The 18869-nt window shown below is 43.7% G+C and overlaps 1 protein-coding gene across 4 annotated transcripts in view; it reads left to right on the forward strand.

Annotated features, from left to right (window-relative positions):
• SEL1L2 (SEL1L2 adaptor subunit of SYVN1 ubiquitin ligase) overlaps positions 1–12967 on the forward strand; it is a 138311-nt gene extending 125344 nt beyond the window's left edge. For 2 of the 4 annotated variants that reach the window (XM_074004747.1, XM_065521850.1), the window contains 3 exons: positions 2776–2948; positions 11879–12007; positions 12612–12967. In XM_074004747.1, the coding sequence (XP_073860848.1) occupies positions 2776–2948; positions 11879–12007; positions 12612–12731 (422 nt within the window). In that variant the 3' untranslated portion in view covers positions 12732–12967. Of the gene's footprint in view, positions 1–2775; positions 2949–11878; positions 12008–12608 lie in introns of all 4 variants that reach the window. The other 2 variants (XM_065521851.1, XM_045364083.2) reach the window with 2 other exon arrangements.
• The last annotated feature ends 5902 nt before the right edge of the window (positions 12968–18869 follow it).

Genomic DNA, 18869 nt, shown 5'->3' on the forward strand with positions numbered 1-18869 from the left:
AAGTAATATTCTAAAGTACTTAATATCTGGGGAAAGTATTATCTAAAAAGTTTCCTTGCATGTCCATCCATTCATTCCATATGTATTTATCAAGTACCATTCCAGGTTCTGCGACTGTATCAGTGATTAAGAGTTCAAGGTGCTTGTCCTCATGAAGTGCCTGCCCTCATGCGGAAGAGAGAAAATAAACTAGCAAGCAAATCAGATAGCAGTGACATGCTGTGAAGGAAATAAAACATGGAGTTGACGTAGATAACTTCTGGGGTTGGGGCTGAGGGGAACTTTAGACAAGGTAATTGGAGACGGCCTGTAGGAGAGAAGTGGCATTGGCGATTCTGAGAATGAAGAGAAGCCAGCCACGGAAGAGTCAGAGAATTCCGAACCTGCCAGGTAGAGGGCCTTGAGGAATCAAATGCAGGGATCTTGTGCAGAGGGCAGGTGAGGCATGACTTGTAGGTCGTAAGGAGTCTGATTATTATTCCAAGGGCAAAGTGAAGTCATTGGAAGATTTTACACAAGCAAATAACATAACTTGATTTTACATTTTAAAAAGATCATCCTCTAGCTAAACAGTATGAGGTTTCTCTTCAGAGTGATTGAACTATTCTAAAATTGTGGTAATGCTTGCACATCTCTGAATATATGAAAAACCATTTCGTTGTACCCTTTAAATGGGTAAATTGGATGGTATGTGAATTGTATCTCAATAAAACTGTTACATATATACTATATATAGCATATACATGTATTTTACATATATATATATCATGCTGGCTGGGTGTGGTGGCTCACGCCTGCAATCCCAGCACTTTGGGAGGCTGAGTTGGGAGGATTGCTTGAGCCCAGGAGTTTGAGACAAGCCAGAGCAATATGGTGAATATGGGTATGGCGGTGCATGCCTGTAGTCCTAGTTACTTGGGAGGCTGGGATAGGAGGATCGCTTGAACTTGGGAGGCTGAGATTGCAGTAAGCTGAGATCATGCCATTGCACTACAGCCTATGCGACAAAGCCAGGCCTTGTCTCAAAAATAAATAAATAAAAATAAAATAAAAATAAAAAGATCGCCCTGGCTGTTGTGTGAAGAACGGGTTGGAAAGTGAAGATAAAAGAAGAATTTGAAGCCTATTGTAGTATTGTAGGCTGGAATAGGCAGTGGAGGAGATGTCAAGAGTTGAGCATGTTTCAGAGGCACAACCTATAGGACTTGATGAATTGGCTGATGGAAGCAAGGGAAAAAGAACTAGGAATAATTCCCCCAGACTTATGGCCTGAACAATGGGGGCGCTGTACTGAGACAGGGAAGAAACTATTTCGTTTGGAGGAAGGTGTGTAGGGTGCTAGGAAATCTCTATTGGGCATTTTAAGTTTGAAATCCAAGTGCAGACATCAAGAAGGCAATCATAAGAACCTGGGCCTCGGGGAGAGAAAGATGGTAGACATAAATTTAGAAATAGTTAATAAAGACAGTCAATGGAACGAAACGAGGTCACCCAGAGAAACAGTTGAGATGAAGCAGAATGTTGGAGACAGGCGGGGAGGAGAGGCGAGAGAAGAGAAAAGAGGGGAAAGAAGAAAGAGAAAAAAAAAAGGAGTTAGGGGCAAGCCCTTGACATTCCACATTTAGGAACTGGGCAGAGGAGGAGTCAGGCAAGAGTTTGAAATAAAGAGCCCATGAGGTAGAAGGGAAACCAAGAGAAGGCAGTGCCATCAATGCTCCGACAGGACAGTGCTTGGGCAGATGGGGCCCATCACGCCAGTGCTGCTTGGACATCGGGTAAGATGAGGACAGAGATGTGGCGATGGATTTGGCTGTATGAAGGCCATCTACCACCTTCAAAATAGCAGCTTCACGGGCAACGGGGCAGAAGCCAGGTTGTAGTGGGTTGAAGAGTCCATGGGAGGTGAAGCTTTGGAGACAGCGAGCACAGAACACACTTTTGAAAAGGTTCAGTGTAAAGGGAAACAGAGAAATGGGGCATGAGCTAGAAGGAGACACCACAGGATAAAGAGAGGGTTTATTTTTGTTCATAGAAGATGCTAGAGCGTGTTTGAATGGCGGATGGGATTGATCTGGGAAAGAAGGTGACAGTGGTGACGCAGGAGAGTAGAGCTTCAGGAGTGACATCTGAGAATGGGAGTGATGGGGTCCAGCTTCCCAAGAGTTAACCTACTTAAAAAAATTAAAAGATAAAATTGGTAATTTCTTGTTCTTTAAGAACATTTGGCCAGGTGCGGTGGCTCATGCCTGTAATCCCCGCACTTTGGGAGGCCAAGGCGGGTGGATCACCTGAGGTCAGAAGTTCAAGACCAGCCTGGCCAACATGGTGAAACCCCGTCTCTACTAAAAATACAAAAAAATTAGCTGGGTGTGGTGGTGGGGGCCTGTAATCCCAACTACTTGGGAGGCTGAGGCAGGTGAATCGCTTGAACCTGAGAGGCAGAAGTTGCAGAATGTGCCATTGCATTCCAGCCTGCCAGCCTGGGCAACAAGGATGAAACTATCTCAAAAAATAAAATAAAATAAAATAAAATTGTACTATACCATGGATGTTACACTATAATGAAGACAGTTAGCATTGAGTGTTATATTTGTATTGCATAAAGTATATCTAATTCCAGTTCTGGGGTTCTGAGTGTTTTTGGTTCTTTTTTATACTTGGTTATACATACATATATATTTTAAAGGACTGAAACAAGATTATTAGGTTGAATTCCTGAGAACTATACATAAGTCATTTGAGTTATGATTCTTCTTTTTCTAATATTTCTATCAGGCAATGCATTTGCTAGAGTAAAAATTGGAGATTACCATTACTATGGCTATGGGACTAAGAAAGACTATCAAACAGCAGCCACACACTACAGCATTGCAGCCGACAAATACCACAACGCACAAGCCATGTTCAATCTGGCTTATATGTATGAACATGGCTTAGGCATCGCAAAGGTAACTGTGTTGGTAATAATTCAAACCTAGTAATGACATCTGTGTGGGAAGAGAAAATGTGTAAATGTTTTGAATTTCATTGATGTCCTCAATGTGGAGGAAGGAAAGAAAGGACTTAACATCTGCCAAATCCCTCTCATGTGCCAATACATATTACTTACTCCAATATGAACCCTATGAGATAGAAGTTATTTTCTCCATTTATGCCAAAGACATAACTAGTGAGTAGAAGAGATCTAGTCTAGGCCAATTCAATTAATAAGTTCCTGCTTTTTCCAGCACATGCTTTTTCCAGTAGGCCCTGTCTCCATTTCCCTTCACCTCTGGGCCTTCTTTTCCATTAAAATTTCCACTGGTTCTCAAGCTCTCAGGAACAAGGAGAAAGCGAAAAGAGACCACAGCTGGATACCAAGGTGGTATTAATCCAGAAAAGTCTTATGAAGCACCTACTGTGTACATGACCTAGTGCTGGATACTCTAGAAAGGCCCAAGAGAGTGAATCTCCAGTCCCCCAAGACTATACTTGACTTGAGGCAATGAGTCATATTCATTTAGAAAAAGAGCCAGCACTACAAGGTGGTATTGATAAATCTCTTAGACAGTGAGTGTAATTAAGGCAGAAGATGACATCAGGGTCTCACAGAGTGAGAAAGGTGTATTCAGTACCAATAATGATAGCAATAGCCAGGCATTGGGTTAAGTGGGCTATGTGTTTCTGTCATTTACATCACACAACCACTCAATGAGATAAGCCCTAGAACTATCCAGTGTACGCATCAGGAAGCCACAGTGCAGAGAGGTTATGTCATTTGACCAAGCAGCTTGCGGAGGTCATCAATGGTGGAGCCAGAATTTGAACCCAGCCCTGCCTGACCCTGTTTTTTGGTGAAAGAGTGGGCCTTGCAGTGAGTCATTCTTGGTGCTCAAGCATGTGTTTCTTTTCGGTGTTTATATTCCTGGCTCCATTTCTAGAGCCAAATAACGTGGGAATTGCTGGCTTTCCTATGCTCTCTTCTTTCTTCCAGTTGTGCTAGTAATTGAGAATTATTGGTAGGGAATTTCCTATTGCTAATGGTGCACAGTGAAGGGCTTCTTATTCAGAGGTATGGATCCCTGCCGTCCTGTCCTCCCCTGTAGCCTGCCTTTTGGTTGATCATTTTTCATTAGCCCTGGCACCCTAAGCAGTGGAATGTCAAATCCAAATCCAGTCTGTTTCCCCCATTTCTAGCAGGTGTAAGCTTCCTATGTTTGTAAAATGTGGGTAAGAATGGGACAGGATGGGATAGCTAAATTGGATGATTCTTAGGATTTTATTTAGCCATCCCTGGGTCCCTCACCCATTATCCACCTCAGTAAAACAGATACCTGCCCTACCCCAGGCTTTAAGGATAAAATGAATAAGCTTTTGTGAAAGGGCTTTGTAGTCAAACAGTGTGTAGAATGACTGTTATTTAGATCAAAAGGGAATTAGAGCAACTGCTAAGTAAGGCTTCAATAAGATTAAAGCCTTTCTTTACTCATCATTCCTAGTGCAAAATATAATATGGGAGAAGCACTGTCTATAGAAGGGATGAAGTGACCCCACTCCATGTGTCAAATCCATGTTAGCTTTCCTATCCCCGGCACCACCATGTTATTCAAAAAGGACTTGGTCGCCCTGACAGCTGTATTCGCGCCTAAGCGAGGCCATTTTGCCTGAGTCCCTGGGGACAGGCAGGGTGTCCTCTCAGGACACAGAGCCAGCAATGCTGGGGAGAGCACACTGCAAGCCAGTGCCTGGCTGGCGGACCATCAGAGGGTTTGGTTTTTCTCTTTGGAGTCACCACTGATCTCTTTCCTAAGCACTTCCTTCGCAATGTCAAATAGTAGTTGTTAAGACATACGTTTCATACATTCAGGAAAACACTTTGAAGTTTCTCTCTGGCCAGTTTTCTGTTCTTTTCTGCCAGGGTTCTTGTTAAATCATGGATAGTTCATTTTGTTCAGTCTCTTTCAGTCAGAAGTCTATTTTATTTTCCTACAGAAAGTCTCTACATTAAAAACAACAACAAAAAAGCAGAGACTACTAGTAACCTCCCACCGGGATATGAGAATTTTAGGCTGAGCTAATGAGGGACCATTGCCCTTTGTTTTTATTTGGTTTCTTTTGTTTAGCAATTAGGAAAACAATAACTGAGTACCCAAAGGTATCTTGCCATCTCAGAGTCAAATTAACAAGGCGCTATCACCTTCTCTAATTCTTAAAATGAATATCCTGGTAATTAAAAGCCCAAAGCTTGTTCAAATGAAAGAAAAGAGAGTAGGAGAATACGCCTTCCCAGCAGTTAAGTCATCAAGTAATTAAGCATTTCTTCAGTGAGGCACTTCGCAATCCTCTTTATTAGTTAATCCTCATGCAAACCAGTGAGAAAGATGAGTGTAATACCACTACTACAGTATCTTCGAGAATCAAAGAAGGTGATACAGAGTATTGCTTTATAAACATGCAGACATTTAAGACCTCTGGGGAAGAAAGTTAGATATAAATCATCTCTTGGTAAATCAATATTAAAATATGGGTCATTGTTGTTATCATCCATCTTTCAGAAAGGAAGTTGGGGCTAGGATGATGCAGGTGAGTTATCCTAGTAGCTTCACTGAGAAGCATCTCAGCCAGTGAGCTCATTGTCTTAAACTGGGCCAGGACTGACTGCATCATTGTTCTGGGAACACTGAATAATGCCTGGTGAGGAATTGGGAGAGGACCTGAAGTAGTTTAGAAACACAAGCATTCACACACACGTTGTTATGAAATTGCTTCTCAGGGTCTAGGCGTGGTGGCTCACACCTGTAATCCCAGCACATTCTGAGGCTGAGGTGGGCAGATCACTTGAGGTCAGGAGTTTGAGACCAGCCAGGCTAACATGGCGAAACCTTGTCTCTACTAAAAATACAAAAATTAGCTGGGCAAGGTAGCATGCGCCTATAATCCCAGCCACTTGGGAGGCTGAGGCACGAGAATAGCTTTAACCCCGAAGGCAGAGGGTGCAGTGAGCTAAGATCCAGCCTGGGTGACAGAGCGAGACTCCCTCTCAAAAAAATACTCAAAAAACAAACAGTTTTTCTATTGATACTTGATTTGTAAGTACTTTGGAAATTGCACCATGAACAAGGCCTGTTGCCCATCCCCTCCCGGCCATCCCTTCTGTCTGTACCTTGCCTCTGACCTTCTGCTCACCTCAGCTCGTAGCAACGACTACTCAGGGGTCTTCCATTCTAGTGTTCTCCCTTTAAATCTGTGACCGAGATGACTCTATTCACCAAAGATTTGCAATCCCCCATCCATAGTGAGGACTTGTAGCTGGGGTTCACCCGCCTAGTCAAAGACTATGTTCTCCAGCCTCCTTTGGATCCGCGTGCCAGCTCTCGCGAGGGCTCCTTTGGATCCGCGTGCCAGCTCTCGCTAGGGCTCCAGCCTCCTTTGGATCCGCGTGCTAGCTCTCGCGAGGGCTCCTTTGGATCCGCGTGCTAGCTCTCGCGAGGGCTCCTTTGGATCCGCGTGCCAGCTCTTGCGAGGGCTCCAGCCTCCTTTGGATCCCCGTGCTAGCTCTCCTGAGGGCTCCTTTGGATCCCCGTGCTAGCTCTCCCGAGGGCATGGAAGTGAAAGTGAAGAGTGTCATTCCTGGGCTAAGGCAGCCAAGAAGTAGATGGGGCTGCCCCCAGTCGCTTTCCCATCCATCGGCTGAAGGCACCAGGAAATACAAAGGCTTTAGGGGACCCCAAAACCAGGTGATGGAAGGAGCCTGGGCCCCACAATTACCACATGAAGAAAATTCACTACCAACCAGCAATATACATTTTGGAATGCTGAATGGGGGAGAAATAAACTTCTATTGTGTTAAGCCATTAAAATTTGGGGATTTGTTACAGATAGCATTATCTTAATAAATAATTCATCTAACAAAGCACTGCCAGGTCATTCTTGATAAAATATAACTCTGATATTGTAACCTCCTTCATCCTACCCACCCCTCTATCCTACCCTCTCCCCCAAATAAAACCGCCAAAAAATACAAACAAGCAAACACACAAATAAAAAGAATCTTATTTACTTTTTATTGCTAAATGAAGTCCAGACTTCTATTCCACATTCAAAGCCCCCAGTGACCTAGCCTACCTTGATAATAACGGTGTGATACAGCGCTTTGCCCTATCTAGATTCTAGGCTACTTATTCCTTCCCCTCAAAGACCTTGGCCTGAGCCCTCCTGAGATACCATCCTTTTGCTGGAATGATCTTAACCCATATTTATGCCCATTGAAAACCAGTCCATTTTTCAAAGAACAGCCCCAATGTCATCTCCTTTAGGAATCCTTCAAGGAACCCCAGATTTTTTTTTTTTTTTTTTTTTTTTTAACAGGGAGTCTCGTTCTGTCACCAGGCTGGAGTGCAGTGGTGCAATCTTGGGTCACTGCAACCTCTGCCTCCCGGGTTCAAGTGATTCTCCCACTGCAGCCTCCCCAGTAGCTGGGACTACAGGCGCACACCACTATGCCCAGCTAATTTTTTTTTTTTTTTTGAGATGGAGTGTCGCTCTGTGATCCAGGCTGGAGTGCAGTGGCACGATCCCGGCTCACTGCAAACTCCGGCTCCCGTATTCATGCCATTCTCCTGCCTCAGCCTCCCGAGTAGCTGGGACTACAGGCGCCCACCACCACGCCCGACTAATTTTTTTGTATTTTTTTTTTAGTAGAGACCGGGTTTCACCATGTTAGGATGGTCTCGATCTCCTGACCTCGTGATCCGCCCGCGTCAACCTCCCAAAGTGCTGGGATTACAGGCGTGAGCCACCACGCCCGGCCAGAACCCCCAGATTTAAAAGGTATCTACTTCTAAACCACCACGGTATCGCACTCTGCTTTTCATTCATTCATTTATTCACTCGAATATTTATCAAGGACTATTTCCTATATCAGTAAGCCCTGTGCTTGGTTCTGGGGATACAATAAGAACAAGACAACCTTCAAAGGGCTCACGGTCCACTACAGAAGAGACTTGTCCATAGTTACTGTTAAGCCTAAAATGGCGGTCATATATAGGCACACACACACTTGAAAAAAATTAAAAATAAAGTATCACAGTATGTTAAAGAGGTAACAGCTAACTCAGATAGGGGAATCAGGACTGCCAGGTCCTGTTCAAAAGTATGTTTGTACCATGGAGTACGAGAAACACATGACAAGCTTTTTAAATGGAAGAAAGCAGGTCTGTTTAAAGACAATGGATAGGAAAGCTGTCCTAAGGTAAGACAGAAAGGCGGGGGAAATTATCCTTTGGGGAAGAGTTTCAAATACATATATGTAGACCTACTAGATAACATGTATTTTTGGATTCTGCAGAGAAAACAAAATCACATCTACCAAATAAATTATAAATAGACCTGTCAAAAACAAAAGTGATTATGGCACAAGGCATTTTTATTTCTCATTTGTCTGGTCTGACCACCCATGGAGTGTTACAGCTGAAGCTTTAAACACCAGAATTATTTTCTGGAAAGGATAAGTTAAAATTAGATACTTAAAATGGCCCTCTCAGAAATATGGCAGGACAGAAAACACACTTCTTAGAAATGATCATAACTTTTCATGAAATAAACATTTATCACCTAGGGAAATAACCAGAAATATACAAAAACAGTATTTTCTGTGTGTATAGCTCCATTAGTTACAGAACAAATTTCTACAAGTAACGAGAATGCTTCAAAATAGAAGCCATGTTATATATGATGCCCAGGCTAGACGGGCATCATGGTGAAACACGGTCTGTACAAAAAAAAAAAATACAAAAATCAGCTGGGCATGGTGGCACACACCTGTAGTCCCTGTAATCCCAGCTACTCGGGAAGCCGAGGTACGAGGATTGCTCAAGCCCCGGAGGCGGAGGCAGCAGTAAGCCAAGAGTCTGCTACCATACTCCAGACTGGGTGACATGGCGAGACCCTGTTTCAAAAAAAAAAATTATAGACTAGCGGAATATATTAGGACACAGCATATTATTTGAAATATATTCTTAGGTTAAGAAAGCAGAAGATGAAATATTATGCTGAGTAAAAAATTTCTAAATTAAAAAGTATGTATATATGAATATACATGAAATGCTAGAAGAATGTGTATAAAATATTACCAGTAGTTATCTCTGTGCAGTGAGATTGTGGGTGGCTTTTTTTCTTATTTGTTCAGTTCTATATTTCCAAATTCCCTCTAATTAACATATGGTATATTTATAAAAAGAAAATAAGAATAAATTATTCAAAAACGACCTTCCCATTCACATGCTCTGTCCCAGTATAAGAAATTTTTTTTTGACATCCAAAGATTTGGGGCTGGAAACTCCTGCATCGGGCAATTGTAAAATTTTCATAAACCAGCTACTTTACTGCAGAAGAATTCTGTATCTTTGAATTAAAAGAAGCTATTTTAAACCTCTAGATATTGAGCAGTATCCACATATCATTTTAGTTAGAAACATGTTCTTTAACAAGAGTCTGCAGCTCGGTTTACATAATCTCTTTAATCACTGAATTTAAAGCAAAATAAATGCAAATGTACCACAGAAAAGTTAAATCTAAGTGGACTGGGTATGTAGTGGACTTCTCATTTAATGAACTGTGGTCATCATCAAAACACCATCAGGAGGAGATTTTTTTGTTTGCATGACTTAGATTTTTTTACTAAATAGGGTCAAAGAATGAGGAGTCTTTTCTAGTCTAGTACTAAAATTTATTTTATATGAGTTGCCGTAGTTAGCTGGAAGCATTCAGGAATTTCCTTCTCTGGGAATTTTAAAGAAAGGCTTTCACATTCACCCCCCAGCCCCACACACACTGCAAATTGTGAGGTCTCCTGGACAAGGAGTGAGTTCATCCCACTTTAATGGTACTTCTCACTATTTTTTACTATAAAATACTAAGCGACTGGATTGTAATGCTTTTACCACAAGAAATAAATGAATAACTATCGACTGCCTCAAACAAGAAATAAGTATGAATGCCTGAGATATTGACAAAGGCCGCTTTTCCCCAAACGTCCCGTTCAAGTCAATATGTCTTTCACATGTGCGGCCGACCCAGCTGTTATCATCTGCAGGGTGCTTTCAAACGAACACTGAATTTGTTGGAATCAGAGACACCAATTAGAGTTTTTACAACATCTATTTTATGTTTCCAGGAAGATTTGTTCCAATCTCCTGAACTGCATTTCAAGCAAGAACATTCCTCTTTCTTCAACAAATCAATTTTCCAGACCATAAAGCTTTGGAAAATATTTAAGCTATAATAAGCAGAACACAGCTAAGAGAAGACATCAACCCCCCACCAAAACAAAACAAAACAAAACAAAACAAAAACAGTTTTAGCAGAGGCTTCAATGATTCACAAGTATCGAAGCCTAGGTAATGAAGCAAGAAAGACAGATATTAGGATGACCACAGTTTGTGAAAAATTCCTCTTCTTCTTCCCTTCCTTTTGAAAATAGCCCATGGGCACCCAAGCAAAATCTAATTCTGGGACTGCCCAGGGCACTTTTTACCTTTAAAAGCAACTCCACCTTGCCTATGGTCACTCTGTTTGGGCAAACCAAAAACAAAGCAAACACATAAAACAAGGCATGAGTGGATGAAAAAGAAAGCCATGGCATAATTCATGAAAGAAAAAAAAAAAAAGCTCCTGAAAATATAGTACTATGCCATTTGAGGACTCTGTCTTCAACATGAGAGCCAAAAATAGTTTCTTCATCATCCTATAAGTATTATCAAAGACCTACTGCGTACTAGGCCCTTCATTAAGGACTGGGAATTCGGGGATGAACAGAGAGTCCAAGTCCTTGTTTTTGAGGACCTGGAGACAAACAAATGAATAAATAAATTCTAAAACTTTAGGTATGGTAAGTACTATGAAGACAATGAGAATTTTAGATGATGATCACTAACTACCTGTATTCTGACTTACTTTAGAGAACTGTACAATTTTTTTTTCTTTTGAGACAGAGTATCACTCTGTCGTCCAGGCTAGAGTTCAGTGGCACGATCTTGGCTCACTGCAACCTCTGCCTCCTGGATTCAAGCGATTCTCGTGCCTCAGCCTCCCAAGTAATGGGATTATAGGCATGCACTACCACACCTGACTACTTTTTGCATTTTTAGTAGGGACAGGATTTTACTATATTGGCCAGGCTGGTCTCGAACTCCTGGCCTCAAGTGATCCACCTGCCTTGGCCTCCCAAAGTGCTGGGACTATAGGCATGAACCCCTGTGCCTGGCCCTATTCTCCACCCTATTTGTTGGAATCACAATTAGGAGCTGTTACAGGGGTATCCAAGAAAGCTTTCTGGAGACTGTGTTAATTTTCTATGCTTGCCGTAACAAATCACTACAAATTTGGGGACTTAAAATAACGCAAGCTTATTATCTCATGGTTTCTGTAGGCCAAAGGCCCAGGTGATTTGACTGGGTCTTCAGTTTGGGGTTTCACGAGGTTAAAATCAAGAATGTTCTTTATTGGGGGCTTTGGGGAAGAATCCACTGCAGGGCTCATTCCAGTTGTTTGGTGGAATTCAGTTAATTGAGGTTGTAGGACCAAGGTTCTTGTTTCCTTATTGACTGTCCAAATTCCTTCTCATTCCATGTGGCCCCTTCCAACAATGGCAAGTTGAGTCCCTCATGCTGAGGATCTCTCTGAAGTCGCCCTCCACCACATCTGTCTTGCTTCCACCCCCAGCCCAGAGATAACTCTGTTTAAATGTTCACTTGATTATCTGAGGTCCACCTGGATAATCCATGATAATCTCCCTATCTTAAGTCCTGTACCCTTAATTACATTTGATATTTTGAACAGTGGTGTCTGTTTACTTACTCCTAGAGAATCTGACGGGTATGGGCTATTCTTCTCCTTCTAGGACATTCACTTGGCCAGAAGATTATACGACATGGCTGCTCAAACGAGTCCAGATGCCTACATACCTGTGTTCTTTGCCCTCATGAAACTGGAAACTATGCATTTGCTCCGGGATATTCTGTTTTTTAATGTAAGTTTGTCTTGAACAAGTCCTGAATTTCTGAAAGTCTCCAATGCTCTGAAAGTCTCCAATGAGCAACTCCTAGGGACAACGTGACAAGGCCCATCGGGGAGCTTCTTGTGGACTGGCTTTCCTTTGAGAAGTCAAATTCAAAGTCTTACACTTGCCATGCAGAGTAATTTTATGTGTTCTACTGAGTATGTGTTGACACTTCACAGTATAAGCAATTAATTCATTCAGCAGATGTTCTTTTCCAGCACACATTACATTCAAAGCCTTAAGCACAGTGGCATGTGCTATATATACTTCTTCAAAACAGTTCTTACCATCAATAGCCGAGACTGGTAGGCAGATGGCAGGTGGCAAGGGGTACCACAAAGAGCTACCGTTTGAAAAAACGTAAAGTGTCTAAATCTTTGGGGTTATTCTAAAGGTGCTATTTACACCCCTTGTGGAAGTTGTAAGCAAGCAAAGATTGTGTTTTCCAAGACTGAAGGAAGCAAAGGGAATGGGTGGGAGGAGGGTTGGTGGCAGTGGGTTTGGGAAGAGTAGGTGGCTCTGAGTGGAGGTGGGAAGCTTGGATTGTTTTTGACAGAATGTCTCTTGCCAGCAGTTCACAATGAGATGGAACTGGCTGAAACCGGACAACACCGTTGGACCACACTGGGACTTATTTGTGATTGGCCTCATTGTTGCTGGGCTGATTTTGTTGCTTAGAAATCACCGTGGGTAGGATGAGGATCATGGGAAAACCTGCTAACGGGAACCAGTTCACTCCAAGGTATCCCCGCTAAATAAAGTTTCCCATCCAAATCAAGAGTCCGCTACAGTTTTCCGTTCAGGGCTGTGATGGAAAATGGACAAGACTTGGGGACTATCCTGGAGAAACAACTTCAGACTTCCTGCTTAGTTGAGAAAACCCTTTGGGGGATGCTGGGAACTGGTCACCTAAGATGTTGTTACCAATCTGTCATCTTGGTGACCTGGTCCCACGTTACAAATAAAGACCACCCCTTTTCATGTTGTTAGAACAACCTCTTCTCTGTCAAGAGGACACATTGGGTTTCCTGACTCCTACGGACAAACTAAGGTGAAGAGAAGGCGGAGTTTGGGGAAGGCAGAAATCCAGATCCCTCAGAATATGATAAAGATACAAATGTACAAATAGACCTTGTACAATTTTGAGGCACAGTTTCCCTCTGTCCCCCAGGCTGGAGTGCAGTGGCAAGATCTCAGCTCACTGGAACCTCTGCCTCCCAGATTCAAGTGATTCTCCTGCCTAAGTCTCCCGAATAGCTGGGATTATAGGCGCCCACCACCACACCTGGCTAATTTTTGTATTTTCAGTAGAGATGGGGTTTCGCCATGTTGGCCAGGCTGGTCTCGAACTCCTGACCTCAAGTGATCCTCCAAAAGTTCTGGGATTATAGGCATGAGCCACCACACCCAGCCAATATTTGACTTCTTGAGCCTTAGTTTCCCGGTGTGCAAAAAGGGAAGGATAATGCCTATGTTAGACAACTGATATGAAGATGAAGTGGGATAATGGATGTAATGAGAGTGGCACAGGGCCTGGCACCTAGAATGAGTTCCATAATTGGGAACTTTTAATATCCTTTAAAAAACTCATGGCAAATCCATTGGAATGGATGGGGAGACAGCTGAGTTGGTAACAATCTGTGTGGCTTCAGCGCTTTGCAGTTAGTTCTCCAGCTAATGTGCTAGGTGCTTAGGTAGGAAGAGATCTTGCTTGCTTACTTAAAAATCCAATTTAGGGACATGAAAATTTAATTTCTAATGTCAATCATAATCAAAAGGTAGGATGAAATGGTGGGCATGCACTGAGTTTGGGATCAAACAACTTGGATTTGAAGTCCAACTCTGTCCCTTAGTAGCTGTGTAACTTTGGGCATAACTTTTCCAAACCTCAGCTTTTCCTCCATGAAATGGGATTATTTCCTACCTCACTGAAGAATCGTGAAGCTTAAATAAACCTAACATCAAAAGTGCTTTCTAAACATAGCACACACACACACATACTGGCCACAGTCATTTATTTGACCAGGAACGAATCCAGGCCTGTCTGAGGTCCAAGTGTTTTAGAGTTTGGGGGTCATGTCCCTGCCTTATTAGGGAGTTCCAGTTCCCAGGGATGCAGCCTAATTTATACAAATGTGCAGGAAGGGGCAGCATCTAAACCGCAGGTCAGGGCGTAATGGAGAGGGCAGCCGTGCTATGACATCTCACAGGTGTCAGGAATGTGAGCACATTAAGGACCTGGATGAGAACAGACAGGGGAGTGCAGAAGGCAGCATTGGTAAGCCCTGCCTCAAAGTCTGGATGAAAATGAGCTCCTTAGAGGTAAACTTGTGGGAATGACTGCAGGCAGGAAAGAAAGGGAGACCTGTTCGGGAACTTGCTGTGTAGAGTAGAGCACTGCCGGAAATATAGGAGGGAGGGCAGCCTGAGTTGATGTTTCCCCTTTCAGCTCATTGTCCCATGTCAATGTGAGACATGGAGCAAGCTTTGAAAGCAGGAGTGGTTTAGGGGGTTTCAATCATTCAAATGTCCATTTCTGGGCCTCTTCTCCTGGAGCCGCCACGGTAGCAGTTCTCATCACCTCTGTGCATGGTTGGGCACCTTGCAGCCTCTGGGCGCCTCTGAGATGACTGACAGAGGGAGGGAGAGAGCCTCCTGCCTGAAAACCACTGATGCTTCTTGGTTAGAGCAAAATCCCACCCGCTCTATGGGCACACAGAGCCCTTCTTCATTTTCTTGCTTCTGATACCTTAAATAAAAATGGATAGCCTATGGACCACAAGGTATCTAGTTTTTTTGTTTGTTTTGTTTTTGTTTTTTTGAGATGGGGTCTTTCTCTTTCACCCAGGCTGGAGTACAGTGTCACAATCTTGGCTCACTACAACCCCTGCCTCCCAGGTTTAAGTGATTCTGCTGCTGTGTATACCATCACACCCAGCTAATTTTTGTATTTTATTTTTATTTATTTATTTATTTTGAGATGGAGTCTCACCTGTCACCAGGCTGGAGTGCAGCAGGCCTGGTCTTGGCTCACTGCAACCTCCACCTCCCAAGTTCAAGTGATTCTCCTGCCTCAGCCTCCCAAGTAACTGGGACTACAGGTGCGCACCACCACATCCAGCTTTTTTTTTTTTTTTTTTTTGTATTTTTAGTAAAGACAGGGTTTCACCATGTTGCCCAGGGTGGTCTCAAACTCCTGACCTCCAATGATCTGCCTGCCTTGGCCTCCCAAAGTGCTGGGATTACAGACATGAGCCACTGCGCCTGGTCCAAGGTATCTGTTTTTTAAAAATCTAATTGTTGGCCGGATGTGGTGGCTCACACCTGTAATCTCAGCACTTTGGGAGGCTGAGGTGGGTGGATCACGAGGTCAAGAGATTGAGACCGGCCGGGCGTGGTGGCTCAAGCCTGTAATCCCAGCACTTTGGGAGGCCGAGGCGGGTGGATCACGAGGTCAGGAGATCGAGACTATCCTGGCTAACATGGTGAAACCCCGTCTCTACTAAAAATACAAAAAACTAGCCGGGCGTGGTGGCGGGCGCCTGTAGTCTCAGCTACTTGGGAGGCTGAGGCGGGAGAATGGCGTGAACCCGGGAGACGGAGCTTGCAGTGAGCTGAGATCACGCCACTGCACTCCAGCCTGGGAGACACAGTGAGACTCCGTCTCAAAAAAAAAAAAAAAAAAAAAAGAGATTGAGACCATCCTGGCCAACATAATGAAACTCGTATCTACTAAAAATACAAAAATTAACTGGGCATGGTGGCAGGCACCTATAATCCCAGCTACTCTGGAGGCTGAGGCAGGAGAATCACTTGAACCCAGGAGGCGGAGGTTGCAGTGAGCTGAGATTGCACCACTGCACTCTAGCCTGGTGACAGAGCCAGACTTGGTCTCAAAAAAAAAAAAAGAAAAAAAAATCTAATTCTCTTTTGTAACTGCCTTAATTTCCTCCCCTAATTATTCATTAAATTGGAGTAGCTCTTCAAGTAAATCCATTTTTTAAAAGTCAAGTCAGGAAAATAATTTTGTCTTTCTGGAGCAGGGGGGTCCAGAGTCATTTTCTCAGTAACATTCCCTTGGAATTCTTTTCTCCAAAATCTTGAGTGGTGGGGGTGCTGTAGTTTGCTGCATTCCCCTCACTGGGCATCCCAGAAAACCCTAGAGAAGAGGGCGTGGTGAGGCTGAGAGGAGAGGAAAGAAACATTTTGAAGCAGCTGCTATGAGCCAGGCTCTGTTTTCCATCTGTTTTCTCATTTCATCTTCATGATGAGGCTAGGAGGTAGCTAGAATGACCTCTATTTAACACAGGAGGAAACTGAGGCCAGAAGAAGCTAGAAAAGATCACACAGTTGATAAATAATGGAGCTGGGATTTGAGTCCAGATCTAACACCACAGATGTTCTTTCCTCTATGTTACGGTTCCAGTTATTGCCTGCTTCTTAACAAACTTCTCCAAAATTAGTGCCTTAAAACAACAATCATTTCATTTTATCTCACGATTTTGTGGGTCAGGAATTTGGGCAGGGTGTGGTCAGGTGATTCTTCTGGTCACTTAGTGGATGGGCTGTTCTAGAATCCAAGACAGGTTTACTCACATCCCTGGCACTTTTGCTGATCTCAGCTGTTACTGTTGACCAGTATACCCACATGCCAGATGTGGCCTCTTGGCATGGTGGACAGAGCATTTGGGCCTTTTACACTGTAGCTCACCATTCCCACAGAGAACGTTCACAGAGACACAGGCAAAAGCCACAGGTTTGCTAAGACTAAGCCTCAGAAGTTCTAGAACATCTCTTCCACCACGTTCCATCAGTCAAGTGTTACACTCCGTCTTTCAGTGGGAGTAGCAAAGAGTTTGCAGCCGTATTTAACCTACTATAAAGATACTGTTTAAAAATCTACCAATGGTCACATAAATTCCAGTACAAAAATTGGCAGAAGAAAAATGCAGCCCAAGCCTGAGCTGCCTATCTTGGAAAACAAGGATTAGACAGCCCAGTCAGACGCGTGCCTGGCCCTCTTCATCTTCCCACCTTTCAGACTGAAGAAATACAGATGTGTGATGGTAAGCGAAGGGTGGAAGAGATATCCTCCTCTGTTACTTAGCTAAACACACACACCCCATCACATTGGCCACTACACACACACACACACTTAAATAATGCTCAGCTCTTTGCTTTGGCTCAAGTGACATGAGCCAAGAGATGCAGAGTCCCAGGATGGTTGGGACTCTCTGCCTGGGGCACCCTAGATGCAGGCTCCACTCCTGTGTCTCAAGACTCATTCCTGACGTGCAGTGGATGGGAGACACACCCCAGACCCCCTCCACCACCTCCCATCCTCATTCAGTTTCCCTTCCTGAATCCACAGTCCCCATAAGCCCAGCTCCTCTGCCTCAACTCCTGGCTAAGGTCCTCCTGCGGGGATATGACCTTCAGCATGGGCTGCTATCAGCCATCCTCTGCCCTAGGGTTCTGCTGCTGGATAGAGGGACACAGGAAATTGTACATCCTTGGACTGGAGAGAGAAAGCAGCCCTCACTACGGACCAGCCTCTAGATGGGAATGTATCAAATAAATAAATTGAACTTCTCTTGCACTATGATAGTCGATCGTATGCTCATGTATTCCCTAAGCCTTATTATGCACAAAGAGCATCTACTTCTTGCCAGTTTTTTGTTGTTTTTTTTTTTTTTCTTTAGAGATGGGGTCTCACTATGTGGCCCAGGCTGGACTGGAATTCCTGTGTTCAAGTGACTCTCCTGCCTCAGCCTCCTGAGTAGCTGGAACTACAGGCACACACCAGTGTGTCCAGCTCTCTGCTTTGGGTTTTAATATCAAAGCTGCCCTCTTAATAGTTTAGCATTGGGTGGCACTGGGCTCGGTATTAAAGTGTGGGAAAAACCCTTCCAAACCATCCTGCTAGTCAGGTAGTTACTGACTGGAGACTCATGGTCTAGAAAATTCATAGTTTTTAATTTTCAAATTTTAATTTTACATTGCATTTTATCCTCTCTTAGAGTAAATGATTAGAAAACCCAGAACTCCCACTGTTAAAAATAAACCTTCACAAATTGTCTGACCATGAATGCCATTTTGACATTGTTTAATTTTCAGCAACTTCAATGAGCTTTACCTGAAAATTTCTCCAAGTTCTTCCAGGCTCTCCCACCATCTTGTACTGTTCCCCACATCATTTATCAACAAGAACACATTGACCCGTGGCTGGGGACAGTGGCTCACACCTGTAATTCTAGCACTTGGGAGGCCGAGGCGGGTGGATCACCTGAGGTCAGGAGTTCGAGACCAGCCTGGCCAACATGGTGAAAACCCGTCTCTACTAAAACTACAAAAATTAGCTGGACATGGTGGCAGATGCCTGAAATCCCAGCTACTTGGGAGGCTGAGGCAGGAGAATTGCTTGAACCAGGGAGGTGGAGGTTGCAGTGAGCCAAGATCATGCCATTGCAGTCCAGCCTGGGTGACGAGAGAAACTCTGTCTCAAAAGAAAACACACACACACACACACACACACACACTGACCCACAGCAGATGCACTGGGAGGGAGTCTCCAAAAAGATTCACTCCTATTAAGAGAACCAAGGAGAAAGGTAACAATACTCAGCCACTGTCTTCACAATAGCAGGCAAATCAGATCAGGACAAGGACTCCTCAGCAACATGAAGACTTGTATCCCTACAACAGCTGTGAGGCCACCTTGGGGCCTGGCCCCAGCAAACTGGGGAAGTAGATATCTGCCCCAGCCAGGACAGAGCAGCTGCAAACTGGCATGTGTACAGGCCTGGAATGAATCTGAGGTAGTCCAAGTATT

The sequence above is a fragment of the Macaca fascicularis genome, chromosome 10 (genome assembly GCF_037993035.2).
Source record: "Macaca fascicularis isolate 582-1 chromosome 10, T2T-MFA8v1.1".
Classification (NCBI taxonomy): domain Eukaryota; kingdom Metazoa; phylum Chordata; class Mammalia; order Primates; family Cercopithecidae; genus Macaca; species Macaca fascicularis.